Raw genomic sequence first — 15,761 nt, 5'->3', positions numbered from 1 at the left:
GTGGTAATCAGCAGGTTTCCTTGCCCATGCTTGACCTGGAGCCATGAGACTTCATGTGGTTTGGAGTCAATGTTGAGGACTTCCAGGGCCACTCCCTGTATGCCATTATGCTGCTACGGTGGGTCTATCCTGCTGGTAGGACTGGACATACCCAGGAGTGGTGATGGAGGAGTTTGGGACATTGGCTGAAAGGTATGATTCTGTGAGTATGACTATGTCAGACTTTTGCTTGACTAGTCTGTGGGACAGCTATCCCAATTTTGGCACAAGTCCCAGATGTTGGTGAGGAGTACTTTGCCAGGTTGACTGGGCTGGGTGTGCTGTTGTCGTGTGCATAACCGGTGCTGGGTGGTCCATCCGGTTTTATTGTTGTTATTCTTTCTCGTATCCTACCTTGTTAGCTAATGGCCCTGACTGGGTGTCAATGTGTTTGCGTTTCTCTGTAGTTTCTCTAGGGCTTCAATTTTTCTTGCCACATCTTGGGGACTACAACTGGACACAATAGTGCAAATTTTGCCGCACAAAAAGGTAGGGTAATGTTTTAGGTCTAGACTCTTCATCAACTACAGGAGTGGATGCCTGCCCATTGTGTAACCTGCCTGATTTTCATCCCATTGAAATCAATGGGATAAAAATTGGGTGGATTTGATAACAGGTGTACAATCTGTTTTCCTAGTTTACCGCCTAAGTGGTTAAAGTTAAAATTATTCCTCTCTTTGCCGGCTCAAGTTGGCTTATTTCAAATGAGTTTGGGCAGAATTAATCCAAGACATAGAAGTTGCAGATCCATAGAACAAAACTTTCTGTATTTTGCCCAACACAAATTTGCAATTTCACTCAGGAAGACCACAATGACAGTTTCTAAGGGACATGGAAAAAATTGTATTGTTGCAGTGCAGAGAGTTCTTCTGAAGTTTCAGTTAAGACACATTTTCCAAGATTCGTTGCTAGGGCAAAAATCCTGGTGGAAAAATGGTGGAGCAAAATTTTCCATTGTGCAGTGGCTTGCTGCAGCTTAAAAGGACAGCACACTAAAAAGTGAAAATTGAAGCAATTCTGAAAATAACATGTGAACAAAGCTCCTCAACAATCCATTCTAACCTTTCCTTTTTCCTCATCTAGATGTGCCTGATGAACTGGAAGAAGCAGAGGAAGAACAAAATGCAGACCTCTCTGCATCTAGCTCTACCAGTACCTCAGAGCATGTGCTGTTACTCACCTTTTCCATCTCCAGCACCAGCTTAGTGACATCCACTTAGATGGAATTAGATTTTGGTGCTGAAAAGTCTGTATAGGGTGACGTGCAGAGCTTGGGTGGAAGATGAGGAGGAAGACATTGCTGACCAGAGGAAATGTCACTGAATTTGAGCCTGAACCTAGCAATGGCAACAACCACCGTATCAAAACTCATATACAAAATGACCATACAAAATTGGTCCTCTTACATCATCAGATTGCGACCGGTGTACTGGGGGGCACCTATTGTGTCCCAAGAAGAAGTGTGATGGTTCTGAATAGGTCAAAAGATGGCCAGTGGGTCGCCGGCACAGGGTCCAATGGAGGAGGGGGAGTAGATTGCATATGCCGCATGCGATATTGGATCCTTCACTGATTGTTTTTACTCCCCAAAACAGGCACTACGTAATTCAATTTCTAGGCCAACATGCAAGTTCTGGGGCTCTTGTATCAAAACAAGCTGGGTCATTTTCTGTGAATGAACCTTGCTTTTCATCCAATATGTACCTTGACAGAAAGTCAATCAAGCATGTCAGTTTCAAGTCTTGCTTTATGCCCTCCATTATTACTGTCTCTTGCTCTTGCAACGCCAGTAAATGATTTGGTCTATTCTCTTTACTAATGCCGAGAATACCCTGGATAAACCCAACCTTTTGACAGTGATGACACGTATCTTTTTGATCAGTGCCACGCAGACCCCAATTTTTTTTATCACTGTATTAGCCTAGAAATGATTATTTATGATATTATTATACAAATGTTATGTGCTCATTAAATCCCTCTGTCCGCGATTTTAATGGAGGCATTGACCTATTTTAAACGGGGTTATTTCTGTGTTAAAAATAAGCGAACAAAGGCATTTTATATGAATGTTGCTAAAAATTTTGTACTCCAGTATCGTAAATTAGAATTTCTATGCTATTATTTTCTGCGTTTTAAAAATATTCAAATGTTGGCATCCTGTGAAAAATACAACTTGGTCTCAGAATGTCCCAATCCTGGTATTTTGCACTGTGACCTCGCAAAATAAAGGTGACCCACCTAAATGGAGACGCTCGGCAAAGTCACATGGTGGACACGCGGCGGTTTGAATGAAGCGCGACGCTCTGCACCTGCTGCCGGTTAACGGCTTCAAATAGCGCGCGACGGAGAGACGCGCTCTCATTCCCCGTCACGTGCAGCAGCGAGGATCGAGAAGCTTCGACAAATTAAACTACGTGAGTATTGCTAAGAACTATTACAATCGTTATTTTTTGATCAGAGTAGAAAGAGCTCATCTATCTTGCAGTACCAGGACGTTATAAATACATTTTTGAATGGATCTGTAATCTGCATAATAAAAAATAACAAATCTCGACTATAAATTCAAAACAGTTGTCCATTTAATCACAGGGCGGTTATTTCATATCTTGAGAGTATTTCATTAGCAAAGTATTGTTATTGCTCAGAGAAAAAAGACTTGCATTTATATAGTGCCTTTCACGATGTCCCAAAGCGCTTTACAGCAAATGAATTACTTTTTGAAGCGCAGTCACGTAATAGAAACATAGAAACATAGACAATATGTGCAGGAGTAGGCCATTCGGCCCTTCGAGTCTGCACCACCGTTCAATATGATCATGGCTGATCATTTTTGCAATATTAGTACCCCATTCCTGCTTTCTCTCCCTACTCCTTGATCCCTTTAGCCGTAAGGGCCACATCGAACTCCCTTTTGAATATATCTAACGAACTGGCTTCATCAACTTTCTGTGGTAGAGAATTCCACAGGTTCACAATTCTCTGAACGAAGCAGTTTCTCTTCATCTCGGTTTTAAATGGCTTACCACTTACCCTTAGACTGTGACCCCTGGTTCTAGACTTCCCCAACATCGAGAACGTTCTTCCTGCATCTAACCTGTCCAATCCCATCAGAATTTTATATGTTTCTATGAGATCCCCTCTCATTCTTCTAAATTCCAGTGACTATAAGCCTAGTCAATCCAGTCTATCCTCATATGTCAATCCTGTCATCCTGGGAATCAGTCTGGTGAACCTTCGCTGCACTCCCTCAATAGCAAGAACGTCCTTCCTCAGATTAGGAGACCAAAATTGTACACAATATTCAAGGTGTGGCCTCACCAAGGCCCTGGACAACTGCAGTAAGACCTCCCTGCTCCTATACTCAAATCCTCTCGCTATGAAGGCCAACATGCCATTTGCCTTCTTCACCGCTGCTGTACCTGCATGCCAACTTTCAATGACTGATGTACCATGATACCCAGGTCTCGTTGCACCTCCCCTTTTCCTAATCTGTCACCATTCAGATAATATTCTGCCTTCCTGTTTTTGGCATCAAAGTGGATAAACTCACATTTATCTACATTATACTGCATCTGCCATGCATTTGCCCACTCACCTAACCTGTACAAGTCACTCTGCAGCTTTTTAGCATCCTCCTTATAGCTCACACTGCTACCCAGCTTAGTGTCATCTGCAAACTTGGAGATATTACATTCAATTTCTTCGTCTAAATCATTAATGTATATTGTAAATAGCTGGGGTCCCAGCACTGAACCTTGCGGTACCCCACTGGTCACTGCCTGCCATTCTGAAAAGGACCTGTTTATTTCCACTCTTTGCTTCCTGTCTGCCAACCAATTCTCTATCTACGTCAATAAATTACCCCCAGTACCATGTGCTTTAATTTTGAACACTAATCTCTTGTGTGGGACCTTGTCAAAAGCCTTTTGAAAGTCCAAATACACCACATCCACTGGTTCTCCCTTGTCCACTCTACTAGTTACATCCTCAAAAAATTCCAAAAGATTTGTCGAGCATGATTTCCCGTTCATAAATCCAGGCTGACTTGGACTGATCCAGTCACGGCTTTCCAAATGCGCTGCTATTACATCTTTAATTATTGATTACAACATTTTCCCCACTACCGATGTCAGGCTAACCGGTCTATAATTCCGTTTTCTCCCTCCTTTTTTAAAAAGTGGGGTTATATTAGCTACCCTCCAATCCATAGGATCTGATCCAGAGTCTACAATGTTGGAAAATGACCACCAATGCATCCACTATTTCCAGGGCCACTTCCTTAAGTACTCTGGGATGCAGATTATCGGGCCCTGGGGATTTATCGGCCTTCAATCCCATCAATTTCCCGAACACAATTTCCTGACAAATAAGTATTTCCTTCATTCCTCCTTCTCGTTAGAACCTCGGTCCCCTAGTATTTCCGGAAGGTTATTTGTGTCTTTCTTAGTGGAGACAGAACCAAAGTATTTGTTCAATTGGTCTGCCATTTCTTTGTTCCCCATTACAAATTCACCTAATTCTGACTGCAAGGGACCTACATTTGTCTTCACTAATCTTTTTCTCTTCACATATCTATAGAAGCTTTTGCAGTCAGTTTTTATGTTCCCTGCAAGCTTACTCTCATACTCTATTTTCCCCCTGCTAATTAAACCCTTTGTCCTCCTCTGATGAATTCTAAATTTCTCCCAGTCCTCAGGTTTGCTGCTTTTTCTGGCCAATTTATATGCCTCTTCCTTGGATTTAATACTATCCCTAATTTCCCTTGTTAGCCACGGTTGAGCCACCTTCCCCGTTTTATTTTTACGTCAGACAGGAATGTACAATTGTTGAAGTTCATCCATGTGATCTTTAAATGTCTGCTATTGCCTATCCACCGTCAACCCTTTAAGTATCATTCACCAGTCTATCCTAGCCACTTCACGTCTCATACCATCGAAGTTACCTTTCTTTAAGGTCAGGACTCGAGTCTCTGAATTAACTGTGTCACTCTCCATCTTAATAAAGAATTCTACCATATTATGGTCACTCTTCCCCAAGTGGCCTCGCACAACAAGATTGCTAATTAATCCTCTCTTGCTACACAACACCTAGCCTAGGATGGCCAGCTCTCCAGTTGGTTCCTCAACATATTGGTCTCGAAAACCATCCCTTATGCACTCCAGGAAATCCTCCTCCACCGTATTGCTACCAGTTTGGTTAGCCCAATCTATATGCAGATTAAAGTCACCCATGATAACTGCTGTACCTTTACTGCACGTATCCCTAATTTCCTGTTTGATGCCATCCCCAACCTCACTACTATTGTTTGGTGGTCTGAACACAACTCCCACTAGCATTTTCTGCCCTTTGGTGTTCCGCAGCTCTATCCATACAGATTCCACATCATCCAAGCTAATGTCCTTCCTTACTATTGCGTTAATTTCCTCTTTAACCAGCAACACTACCCCACCTCCTTTTCCTTTCTGTCTATCCTTCCTGAATGTTGAATACTTCTGGATGTTGAGTTCCAAGCCTTGGTCACTCTGGAGCCATGTCTCCGTGATGCCAATTATATCATATTCATTAATTGCTGCCTGTGCGGTTAATTCATCCATCTTATTACGAATGGTCCTCGCAGTGTGACACAGAGCCTTCAGGCTTGTTTTTTTAACACTCATTGTCCTTTTAGAATTATGTTGTAATGTGTCCCTTTTTAACTTTTGCCTGTGATTTCTCTGCCCTCCACTTTTCCTTATCTCCTTTCTACCTTTTACTTCTGCCCCCATTTTATTTCCCTCTATCTCCTTGCATAGATTCCTATCCCCCTGCCATATTAGTTTAAACCCTTCCCAACAGCACTAGCAAACACTCTCCCTGGGACATTGGTTCCGGTCCTGTCCAGGTGCAGACCGTCCGGTTTGTACTGGTCCCACCTTCCCCAGGAATGTCCCAGGAATTTGAATCCCTCCCTCTTGCACCATTCCTCAAGCCACGTATTCATCTTAACTATCCTGCCAATTCTACTCTGACTTGCACGTGGCACTGGTAGCAATCCTGAGATTACTACTTTTGAGGTCCTACTTTTTAATTGAACTCCTAGCTCCCTAAATTCAGCTTGTAGGACCTCATCCCTTTTCACTCCTATGGAGTGGAGGGTAGCCAATGTAACCCCACTTTTTAAAAAAGGAGGGAGAGAGAAAACAGGGAATTATAGACCGGTCAGCCTGACCTCAGTAGTGGGTAAAATGATGGAATCAATTATTAAGGATGTCATAGCAGTGCATCTGGAAAATGGTGACATGATAGGTCCAAGTCAGCATGGATTTGTGAAAGGGAAATCATGCTTGACAAATCTTCTGGAATTTTTTGAGGATGTTTCCAGCAAAGTGGACAAAGGAGAACCAGTTGATGTGGTATATTTGGACTTTCAGAAGGCTTTCGACAAGGTCCCACACAAGAGATTAATGTGCAAAGTTAAAGCACATGGGATTAGGGGTAGTGTGCTGACGTGGATTGAGAACTGGTTGTCAGACAGGAAGCAAAGAGTAGGAGTAAACGGGTACTTTTCAGAATGGCAGGCAGTGACTAATGGGGTGCCGCAAGGTTCTGTGCTGGGGCCCCAGCTGTTTACATTGTACATTAATGATTTAGACGAGGGGATTAAATGCAGTATCTCCAAATTTGCGGATGACACTAAGTTGGGTGGCAGTGTGAGCTGCGAGGAGGATGCCATTAGGCTGCAGAGTGACTTGGATAGGTTAGGTGAGTGGGCAAATGCATGGCAGATGAAGTATAATGTGGATAAATGTGGGGTTATCCACTTTGGTCGTAAAAACAGAGAGACAGACTATTATCTGAATGGTGACATTAGGAAAAGGGAAGGTGCAACGAGACCTGGGTGTCATGGTACATCAGTCATTGAAGGTTAGCATGCAGGTACAGCAGGCGGTTAAGAAAGCAAATGGCATGTTGGCCTTCATAGCGAGGGGATTTGAATACAGGGGCAGGGAGGTGTTGCTACAGTTGTACAGGGCCTTGGTGAGGCCACACCTGGAGTATTGTGTACAGTTTTGGTCTCCTAACTTGAGGAAGGACATTCTTGCTATTGAGGGAGTGCAGCGAAGATTCACCAGACTGATTCCCGGGATGGCGGGATTGACCTATCAAGAAAGATTGGATCAACTGGGCTTGTATTCACTGCAGTTCAGAAGAATGAGAGGGGACCTCATGGAAACGTTTAAAATTCTGACGGGTTTAGACAGGTTAGATGCAGAAAGAATGTTTCCAATGTTGGGGAAGTCCAGAACCAGGGCTCACAGTCTGAGGATAAGGGGTAAGCCATTTAGGACCGAGATGAGGAGAAACTTCTTCACCCAGAGAGTGGTGAACCTGTGGAATTCTCTACCACAGAAAGTAGTTGAGGCCAATTCACTAAATATATTCAAAAGGGAGTTAGATGAAGTCCTTCCTACTCGGGGGATCAAGGGTTATGGCGAGAAAGCAGGAAGGGGATACTGAAGTTTCATGTTCAGCCATGAACTCATTGAATGGCGGTGCAGGCTAGAAGGGCTGAATGGCCTGCTCCTGCACCTATTTTCTATGTTTCTATGTTTACCTATATCGTTGGTACCTATATGCACCACGACAACTGGCTGTTCACCCTCCCCCTCCAGAATGCCTTGCAGCTGCTCCGAGACATCCTTGACCCTTGCACCAGGGAGACAACATACCATCGTGGAGTCTTGATTGCGGCCGCAGAAGCGCCTATCTATTCCCCTTACAATAGAATCCCCTACCACTATAGCTCTCTCACTCTTTCTCCTTCCCTCCTGTGCAACAGAGCCACCCATGGTGCCATGAACTTGGCTGCTGCTGCCTTCCCGTGATGAGTCATCTCCCCCAACAGTACCCAAAACGGTATATCTGTTAATAAAAGATGATATCAGGGCAGTTGTGAGGGATGATATTGGCTCCAATGAAAAAAATGTTGAATCATTATGGGTGGAGATTAGAGATAGTAAGGGGAAAAAGTCACTGGTCGGCATAGTTTATAGGCCCCCAAATAATAACTTCACGGTGGGGCGGGCAATAATCAAGGGAATAATGGAGGCATGTGAAAAAGGAACGGCAGTAGTCATGGGGGATTTTAACCTACATATCGATTGGTCAAATCAAATCGCACGGGGTAGCCTGGAGGAGGAATTCATAGAATGCATACGGGATTGTTTCTTAGAACAGTATTTAACAGAACCTACAAGGGAGCAAGCCATCTTAGATCTGGTCCTGTGTAATGAGACAGGAAAAATAAACAATCTCCTCGTAAAAGATCCTCTTGGAATGAGTGATCACAATATGGTTGAATTTGTAATACAGATTGAGGATGAGGAAGTTGTGTCAGAAACGAGCGTACTATGCTTAAACAAAGGGGACTACAGTGGGATGAGGGCAGAGTTGGCTAAAGTAGACTGGAAACAAGGACTAAACGGTGGCACAATTGAGGAACAGTGGAGGACTTTTAAGGAGCTCTTTCATAGTGCGCAACAAAAATATATTCCTGTGAAAAAGAAGGGCGGCAAGAGAAGGGATAACCAGCCGTGGATAACCAAGGAAATAAAGGAAAGTATCAAATCAAAGACCAATGCGTATAAGGTGGCCAAGGTTAGTGGGAAACTAGAGGATTGGGAAAATTTTAAGCAACAGCAAAGAATGACTAATAAAGCAATAAAGAAAGGGAAGATAGATTACGAAGGTAAACTTGCGCAAAACATAAAAACAGATAGTAAAAGCTTTTACAGATATATAAAACGGAAAAGAGTGACTAAAGTAAATGTTGGTCCCTTAGAAGATGAAAAGGGGGATTTAATAATGGGAAATGTGGAAATGGCTGAGACCTTAAACAATTATTTTGCTTCCGTCTTCACAGTGGAAGACACAAAAACCATGCCAAAATTTGCAGGCCACAGGAATGTGGGAAGGGAGGACCTTGAGACAATCACTATCACTAGGGGGGTAGTGCTGGACAGACTAATGGGACTGAAGGTAGACAAGTCCCCTGGTTCTGATGAAATGCATCCCAGGGTATTAAAAGAGATGGCGGAAGTTATAGCAGATGCATTCGTTATAATCTACCAAAATTCTCTGGACTCTGGGGAGGTACCAGCAGATTGGAAAGCAGCTAATGTAACGTCTCTATTTAAAAAAGGGGGCAGGCAAAAGGCAGGTAACTATAGGCCGGTTAGTTTAACATCTGTAGTGGGGAAAATGCTTGAAGCTATCATTAAGGAAGAAATAGCGGGACATCTAGATAGGAATAGTGATATCAAGCAGCCGCAACATGGATTCATGAAGGGGAAATCATGTTTAACTAATTTACTGGAATTCTTTGAGGATATAACGAGCATGGTGGATAGAGGTGTACCGATGGATGTGGTGTATTTAGATTTCCAAAAGACATTTGATAAGGTGCCACACAAAAGGTTACTGCAGAAGATAAAGGTATGCGGAGTCAGAGGAAATGTATTAGCATGGATAGAGAATTGGCTGGCGAACAGAAAGCAGAGAGTCGGGATAAATGGGTCCTTTTCGGGTTGGAAATCGATGGTTAGTGTTGTGCCACAGTGATCAGTGCTGGGACCACAACTGTTTACAATATACATAGATGACCTGGAAGAGGGGACAGAGTGTAGTGTAACAAAATTTGCAGATGACACAAAGATAAGCGGGTTGTGTAGAGGACACAGAGAGGCTGCAAAGAGATTTAGATAGGTTAAGCGAATGGGCTAAGGTTTGGCAGATGGAATACAATGTCGGAAAATGTGAGGTCATCCACCTTGGAAAAAAAACAGTAAAAGGGAATATTATTTGAATGGGGAGAAATTACAACATGCTGCGGTGCAGAGGGACTTGGGGGTCCTTGTGCATGAAACTCTTTTAGAGTCTACCTGCAAAACATAAACATTAAACTGTGCCACCCGACCTGGGTGACACACCAGACATTTACAAGGCCCTTTTTTCCTTTTTTTGGTTTTTTTTTGTGTTTTTTTTTTTTTTTTTGGGCACTAAAATCACAATTTCTCCGGTGCCCCCTATAAAAGGGAAGGGGACACTAAAAGCACCGGCAATTAAAACAAATTAAACTTTAAAACGTATCCTTGTGCATGAATCCTAAAAAAGTTAGTTTGCAGGTGCAGCAGGTAATCAGGAAGGCGAATGGAATGTTGGCCTTCATTGCGAGAGGGATGGAGTACAAAAGCAGGGAGGTCCTGCTGCAACTGTATAGGGTATTGGTGAGGCCGCACCTGGAGTACTGCGTGCAGTTTTGGTCACCTTACTTAAGGAAGGATATACTGGCTTTGGAGGGGGTACCGAGACGATTCACTAGGCTGATTCCGGAGATGAGGGGGTTACCTTATGATGATAGATTGAGTAGACTGGGTCTTTACTCGTTGGAGTTCAGAAGGATGAGGGATGTTCTTATAGAAACATTTAAAATGATGAAAGGGATAGACAAGATAGAGGCAGAGAGGTTGTTTCCACTGGTCAGGGAGACTAGAACTAGGGGGCACAGCCTCAAAATACGGGGGAGCCAATTTAAAACCGAGTTGAGAAGGAATTTCTTCTCCCAGAGGGTTGTGAATCTGTGGAATTCTCTGCCCAAGGAATCAGTTGAGGCTAGCTCATTGAATGTTTTCAAATCACAGATAGATCGATTTTTAACCAATAAGGGAATTAAGGGTTACGGGGAGCGGGCGGGTAAGTGGAACTGAGTCCACGGCCAGATCAGCCATGGTCTTGTTGAATGGCGGAGCAGGCTCGAGGGGCTAGATGGCCTACTCCTGTTCCTAATTCTTATGTTCTTATGTCCCGGGAAATGGCCCCGTTCTTTTGGGGAGGATCTGGCTAGCCGAGATGAAATGGAAATGGGGGGATGTGCATGCCATTTCATCTGTGGAGCGAAGTTCATGCTCACAGATCCTACAGAAATTTGAGTCACTATTTCAACCTGGTGTCAGGACTTTCAAAGGTACTGAAGTAGTGATACGCATCACCCCGGACGACAGACCAGTGCAGCACAAAGCCAGAGCTGTGCTGTATGTGATGCGGGAGAAAATTGAGAGTGAGTTGTACAGCTAAGAGAGGGCATAATTTCGCCCGTTGAATTCAGCGACTGGGCGAGCCCCATCGTCCCTGTCCTAAAAACGGATGGCTCGGTCAGGATCTGTGGTGACTACAATCAACCTAGTGTCACTACAAGACCAATACCCGCTTCTGAGAGCGGAGGATCTTTTTGCCACGCTGGCAGGCGGCAAGCTGTTCACCAAGTTGGACCTCACTTCAGCCTACATGACCCAGGAACTGGCCAAAGAATCCAAGCTACTGACCACCATCACCTCGCACAAGGGGCTGTTTGTCTACAACAGATGTACATTTGGCATTTGATCAGCAGCCGCTATCTTTCAAAGGAACATGGAAAGCCTGCTCAAATCCATCCCTAGAACAATCGTATTTCAGGACGACATCCTTATCACGGGTCGAGACACCGAGGAACACCTCCACAACCTGGAGGAGGTGCTACGCCGACTGGACCAGGTAGGCCTGCGACTAAAAAAGTCTAAGTGTGTGTTTTTGGCCCCAGAGGTTGAGTTTTTGGGCAGGAGGTTTGCCGCAGATGGAATCCTGCCTACCGAATCCAAAACTGAGGCAATTCGTCGTTCGCCCAGGCCCGGCAACACATCGGAGTTGCGTTCATTTCTGGGACTCTTGAACTATTTCGGGAACTTTCTGCCGAACTTAAGCACATTGTTGGAGCCGCTACACGTGCTCCTGCGTAAGGGTTGCGATTGGTTTTGGGGGGACTGTCAGGAACGGGCTTTCAATCGGGCGCGGAACCTGCTTTGTTCTAATAAGCTGTTGACTCTGTACAACCCCTGTAAGGAATTGGTTTTGACATGTGATGCATCATCCGATGGGGTAGGGTGCGTGTTGCAGCAGAGTAATGATGAGTGCCAACTCCAACCTGTGGCTCATGCCTCCAGGTCGCTCTCCCAAGCAGAACAGGGATATGGGATGGTTGAAAAGGAAGCACTCGCATGTGTCTACGAGATGAAAAAGACGCACCAGTACCTTTTTGGCGGAAGGTTCGAGTTAGAAACGGACCACAAGCCGTTAACATCCCTGTTGTCAGACAGCAAAGCTGTCAATGCCAATGCGTCAGCTCGCATACAGCGATGGGCTCTCACGCTGGCTGTGTATGGCTACATCATACGGCACCGGCCAGGCACCGAAAATTGTGCTGACGCGCTCAGCAGGCTTCCACTGGCCACCACTGAGGAGGCAGCGGAGCAAAGCGCTGAGATGGTTATGGCCGTTGAAGCCTTTGACAGCGCAGGCTCCCCCATCACAGCCCGCCAGATCAAAATCTGGACCAACAGAGATCCCCTCCTATCCTTGATTAAGAAATGTGTCCTGACTGGGGATTGGGTGCTCGCACACGGAGCATGCCCCGAGGAGGTCAGACCAGTTCACAGATGGATGGATGAGCTCTCCATCCAATCCGACTGCCTACTATAGGGCAGGGGGGGTAGTCATGCCCCAGAAGGGAAGCATTCATCAGGGAACTCCACAGCAAGCACCCAGGCATCATGCTAATGAAGGCCATTGCCCGGTAACATTATGGTGGCCGGGAATTGACTCAGACCTGGAACACTGTGTTCGCAGGTGCACGACGTATGCCCAGCTGGGCATTACCCCCAGGGAGACCCCACTCAGCCCATAGCCCTGGCCCACCAGGCCATGGTCACGTATTCACGTAGACTACGCGGGCCCGTTCATGGGAAAAATGTTCCTCATTGTTGTTGATGCGTACTCGAAATGGATCGAGTGCATCATATTGAATTCGTGCACGGCATCCACCACTGTGGAGAGTCTGCGTGCGGTCTTTGCGACCCATGGCTTGCCGGACATCCTAATTAGCGACAACGGCCCATGTTTCACTAGCTATGAATTCCGGGAGTTCATGTCGGATAATGGCATCAACCATGTCAGGACGGCACCGTTCAAGCCGGCTTCCAATGGCCAGGCGGAACTTGCGGTCCAAATCATAAAACAGAGTATGCTCTGGATTCAAGGACCCTCCCTTCAATATCGCCTATTGCGCCTCCTGCTGGCCCATAGGCCCCGACCGCATGCGCTCACGGGAGTCCCGCCCACGGAACTACTCATGAAACGTACACTTATAACTCGGCTGTCCCTCATTCATCCTGTCCTGTCAGACATTGTTGAGGGCATGCACCAGTCCCAAAATGAGTGCCATGACCGTAACTCAAAGGGGGGATGTATAGAAATCGATGACCCTGTATTTGTTCTTAATCACGCTTTGGGACCCAAGTTGCTTGAGGGTACTGTAATTGGCAAAGAGGAGAATAGGGTCATAGTGGTCAGACTTAACAATGGACAGATCTGCCGCAAGCATCTGGACCAAGTAAAAAAAAGGTTCAGCATGGACACTGAGGAACCTGAGGAAGATCATGAGATGTTGCCCACACCACAACCAGTGAACGAGCAACAAGAACATTCAGCAGCATGCACAGTCCCTGCGGCCAGCCCGGACAAGCCGGAATCTCCACAGGTGACAAGAGACACATGCCAAGGCTCAACAACCAGAGCCCCAACTGTGGCGCTGCACGAGAGAGCATCGACCGCCTGAAAGACTTAATCTTTGACCCCATAAGACGTTGGGGGGAGGTGATGTCATGTATGTAACCTTCATGTAACTGTAACCTTCATAACAACACTGCATACTGTACACACCTAATAAATGCACACCTTGACCACAGGGGGTGAACTTGTGGGAGACACTCCTCACCTGGTCATCCAGGTATATAAAGGGAGGTCCCACGCAGCGTCATCACTTCTTGGTCCTGTGAATAAAGGTTCAGGTCACAGAGTGACCTTGTCCGCAGAATGTGCCTCGTGTGAATTTATAGTAGTGTGTAAGGACATTACAATAGTGATTGTTTTAAGTTCCCCCCTCCTAATAGCTCTTGATTATCAATTATAAGGATGCTTTTAGTGTCTTCTACTGTGAAGACCAATACAAAATATTTATTCTAAGTCTCAGCCTGTTACCCATTATTAATTCCCCAGTCTCATCCTCTAAGGGACCAATGTTTATTTTAGCTACTCTCTTTTCATATACCCGTAGAAGCTCTTACTGTCTGTTTTTATATTTCTTGCTAGTTTACTCTCATAAATTATCTTCTCTCTATCATTTTTTTAGTCGTCCTTTGCTTGGTTAGGTGAGTGGGCAAATGCATGGCAGATGCAGTATAATGTGCATAAATGTGAAGTTATCCACTTTGGGGGCTAAAACGCGAAGACAGAATATTATTTGAATGATGGCAGATTAGGAAACGGGGAGGTGCAACGAGACCTGGGTGTCATGGTTCATCAGTCATTGAAAGTTGGCATACAGGTACTGCAGGCGGTAAAGAAGGCAAATGGCATGTTGGCCTTCATAGCTAGGGGATTTGAGTATAGGAGCAGGGCGGTCTTACTGCAGTTGTACAGGGCCTTGGTGAGGCCTCACCAGGAATATTGTGTTCAGTTTTGGTCTCCTAATCTGAGGAAGGACTTTCTTGCTATTGAGGGAGTGCGGCGAAGGTTCACCAGACTGATTCCTGGGATGGCTGGACTGACATATGAGGAGAGACTGGATCAACTGGGCCTTTATACATTGGAGTTTAGAAGGATGGGAGGGGATCTCATAGAAACATACAATATTCTGATGGGACGGGACAGGTTAGATGCGGGTAGATTGTTCTCGATGTTAGGGAAGTCCAGAACCAAGGGACACGGTCTTAGGATAATGGGTAGGCCATTTAGGACTGAGATGAGGAGAAACTTCTTCACTCAGAGAGTTGTTCACCTGTGGAATTCCCTGCCGCAGAGAGTTGTTGATTCCAGTTCATTGGATATATTCAAGAGGGAGTTAGATATGGCCCTTACGGCTAAGGGGATCAAGGAGTATGGAGAGAAAGCAGGAAAGGGATACTGAGGGAATGATCAGCCATGATCTTATCGAATGGTGGCGCAGGCTTGAAGAGCCGAATGGCCTACTCCTGCACCTATTTTCTATGTTTCTATGTTTCTAAAAGTTTCCCAATCCTCTGGCCTTCCACTATTCGTCGCAACACTGTATGCCTTTGTTTTCAATTTGATACCATCCTTTATTTCCTTAGTTAGCCAGGGATGTTTCATCCTACTCTTAAGAGTCTTTCTTTCTCACTGGAATATATATTTGCTGAGAGTTATGAAATATCCCCTTAAATGTTTCCCATTGCTTATCTACTGTCTTTCCCTATAATCTATTTTCCCAGTCCACCTTAGCCAACTCTGCCTTCATATCTTTGTAATTGCATTTATTTAAGTTCAGGACACTAGTTTAAGACCTAGCTTCCTCACCCTCAAACTGAATTTGAAATTCTACCATATTATCATCACTCTTCCCAAGAGGATCTTTTACTATGAGATTATTAATTAACCCAGACTCATTACCAGATCTAAAATAGTCTGCTCCCTGGTTGGTTCCACAACATATTGGTCTAAGAAACCATCCCGAATACACTCTATGAACTCTTACTCAAGGCTACCTTTGCCAATTTGATTTCTCCAATCAATATGAAGATTAAAATCGCGCATGATTATTGCCGTACCTTTCTTACAAGCCTCCATTATTTATTTAT

At 44.8% G+C, this 15,761-nt stretch overlaps 2 protein-coding genes across 4 annotated transcripts in view; both read left to right on the top strand.

The window, feature by feature from the left end:
* six1a (SIX homeobox 1a) overlaps window positions 1–1,147 on the top strand; it is a 251,117-nt gene extending 249,970 nt beyond the window's left edge. Inside the window, exon 3 of the mRNA XM_070879469.1 lies at window positions 1,123–1,147. Coding sequence (XP_070735570.1) covers window positions 1,123–1,132 — 10 coding nt within the window. The 3' untranslated portion in view covers window positions 1,133–1,147. The remainder of the gene's footprint in view (window positions 1–1,122) is intronic.
* Window positions 1,148–2,250: 1,103 nt separating this feature from the next.
* The window catches only part of LOC139263407 (protein SIX6OS1-like), a 198,743-nt gene continuing 185,232 nt past the window's right edge, over window positions 2,251–15,761 (top strand). For all 3 annotated transcript variants that reach the window (XM_070879466.1, XM_070879464.1, XM_070879462.1), the window contains exon 1: window positions 2,251–2,453. The gene's annotated coding sequence lies outside the window, so the exon portion shown is untranslated. The remainder of the gene's footprint in view (window positions 2,454–15,761) is intronic.

Source organism: Pristiophorus japonicus, chromosome 4, assembly GCF_044704955.1.
Source record: "Pristiophorus japonicus isolate sPriJap1 chromosome 4, sPriJap1.hap1, whole genome shotgun sequence".
Taxonomy (NCBI): Eukaryota; Metazoa; Chordata; class Chondrichthyes; family Pristiophoridae; genus Pristiophorus; species Pristiophorus japonicus.
Note: the sequence above shows the minus strand (reverse complement) of the source record. Positions and strands in the feature narration are given on the sequence as shown.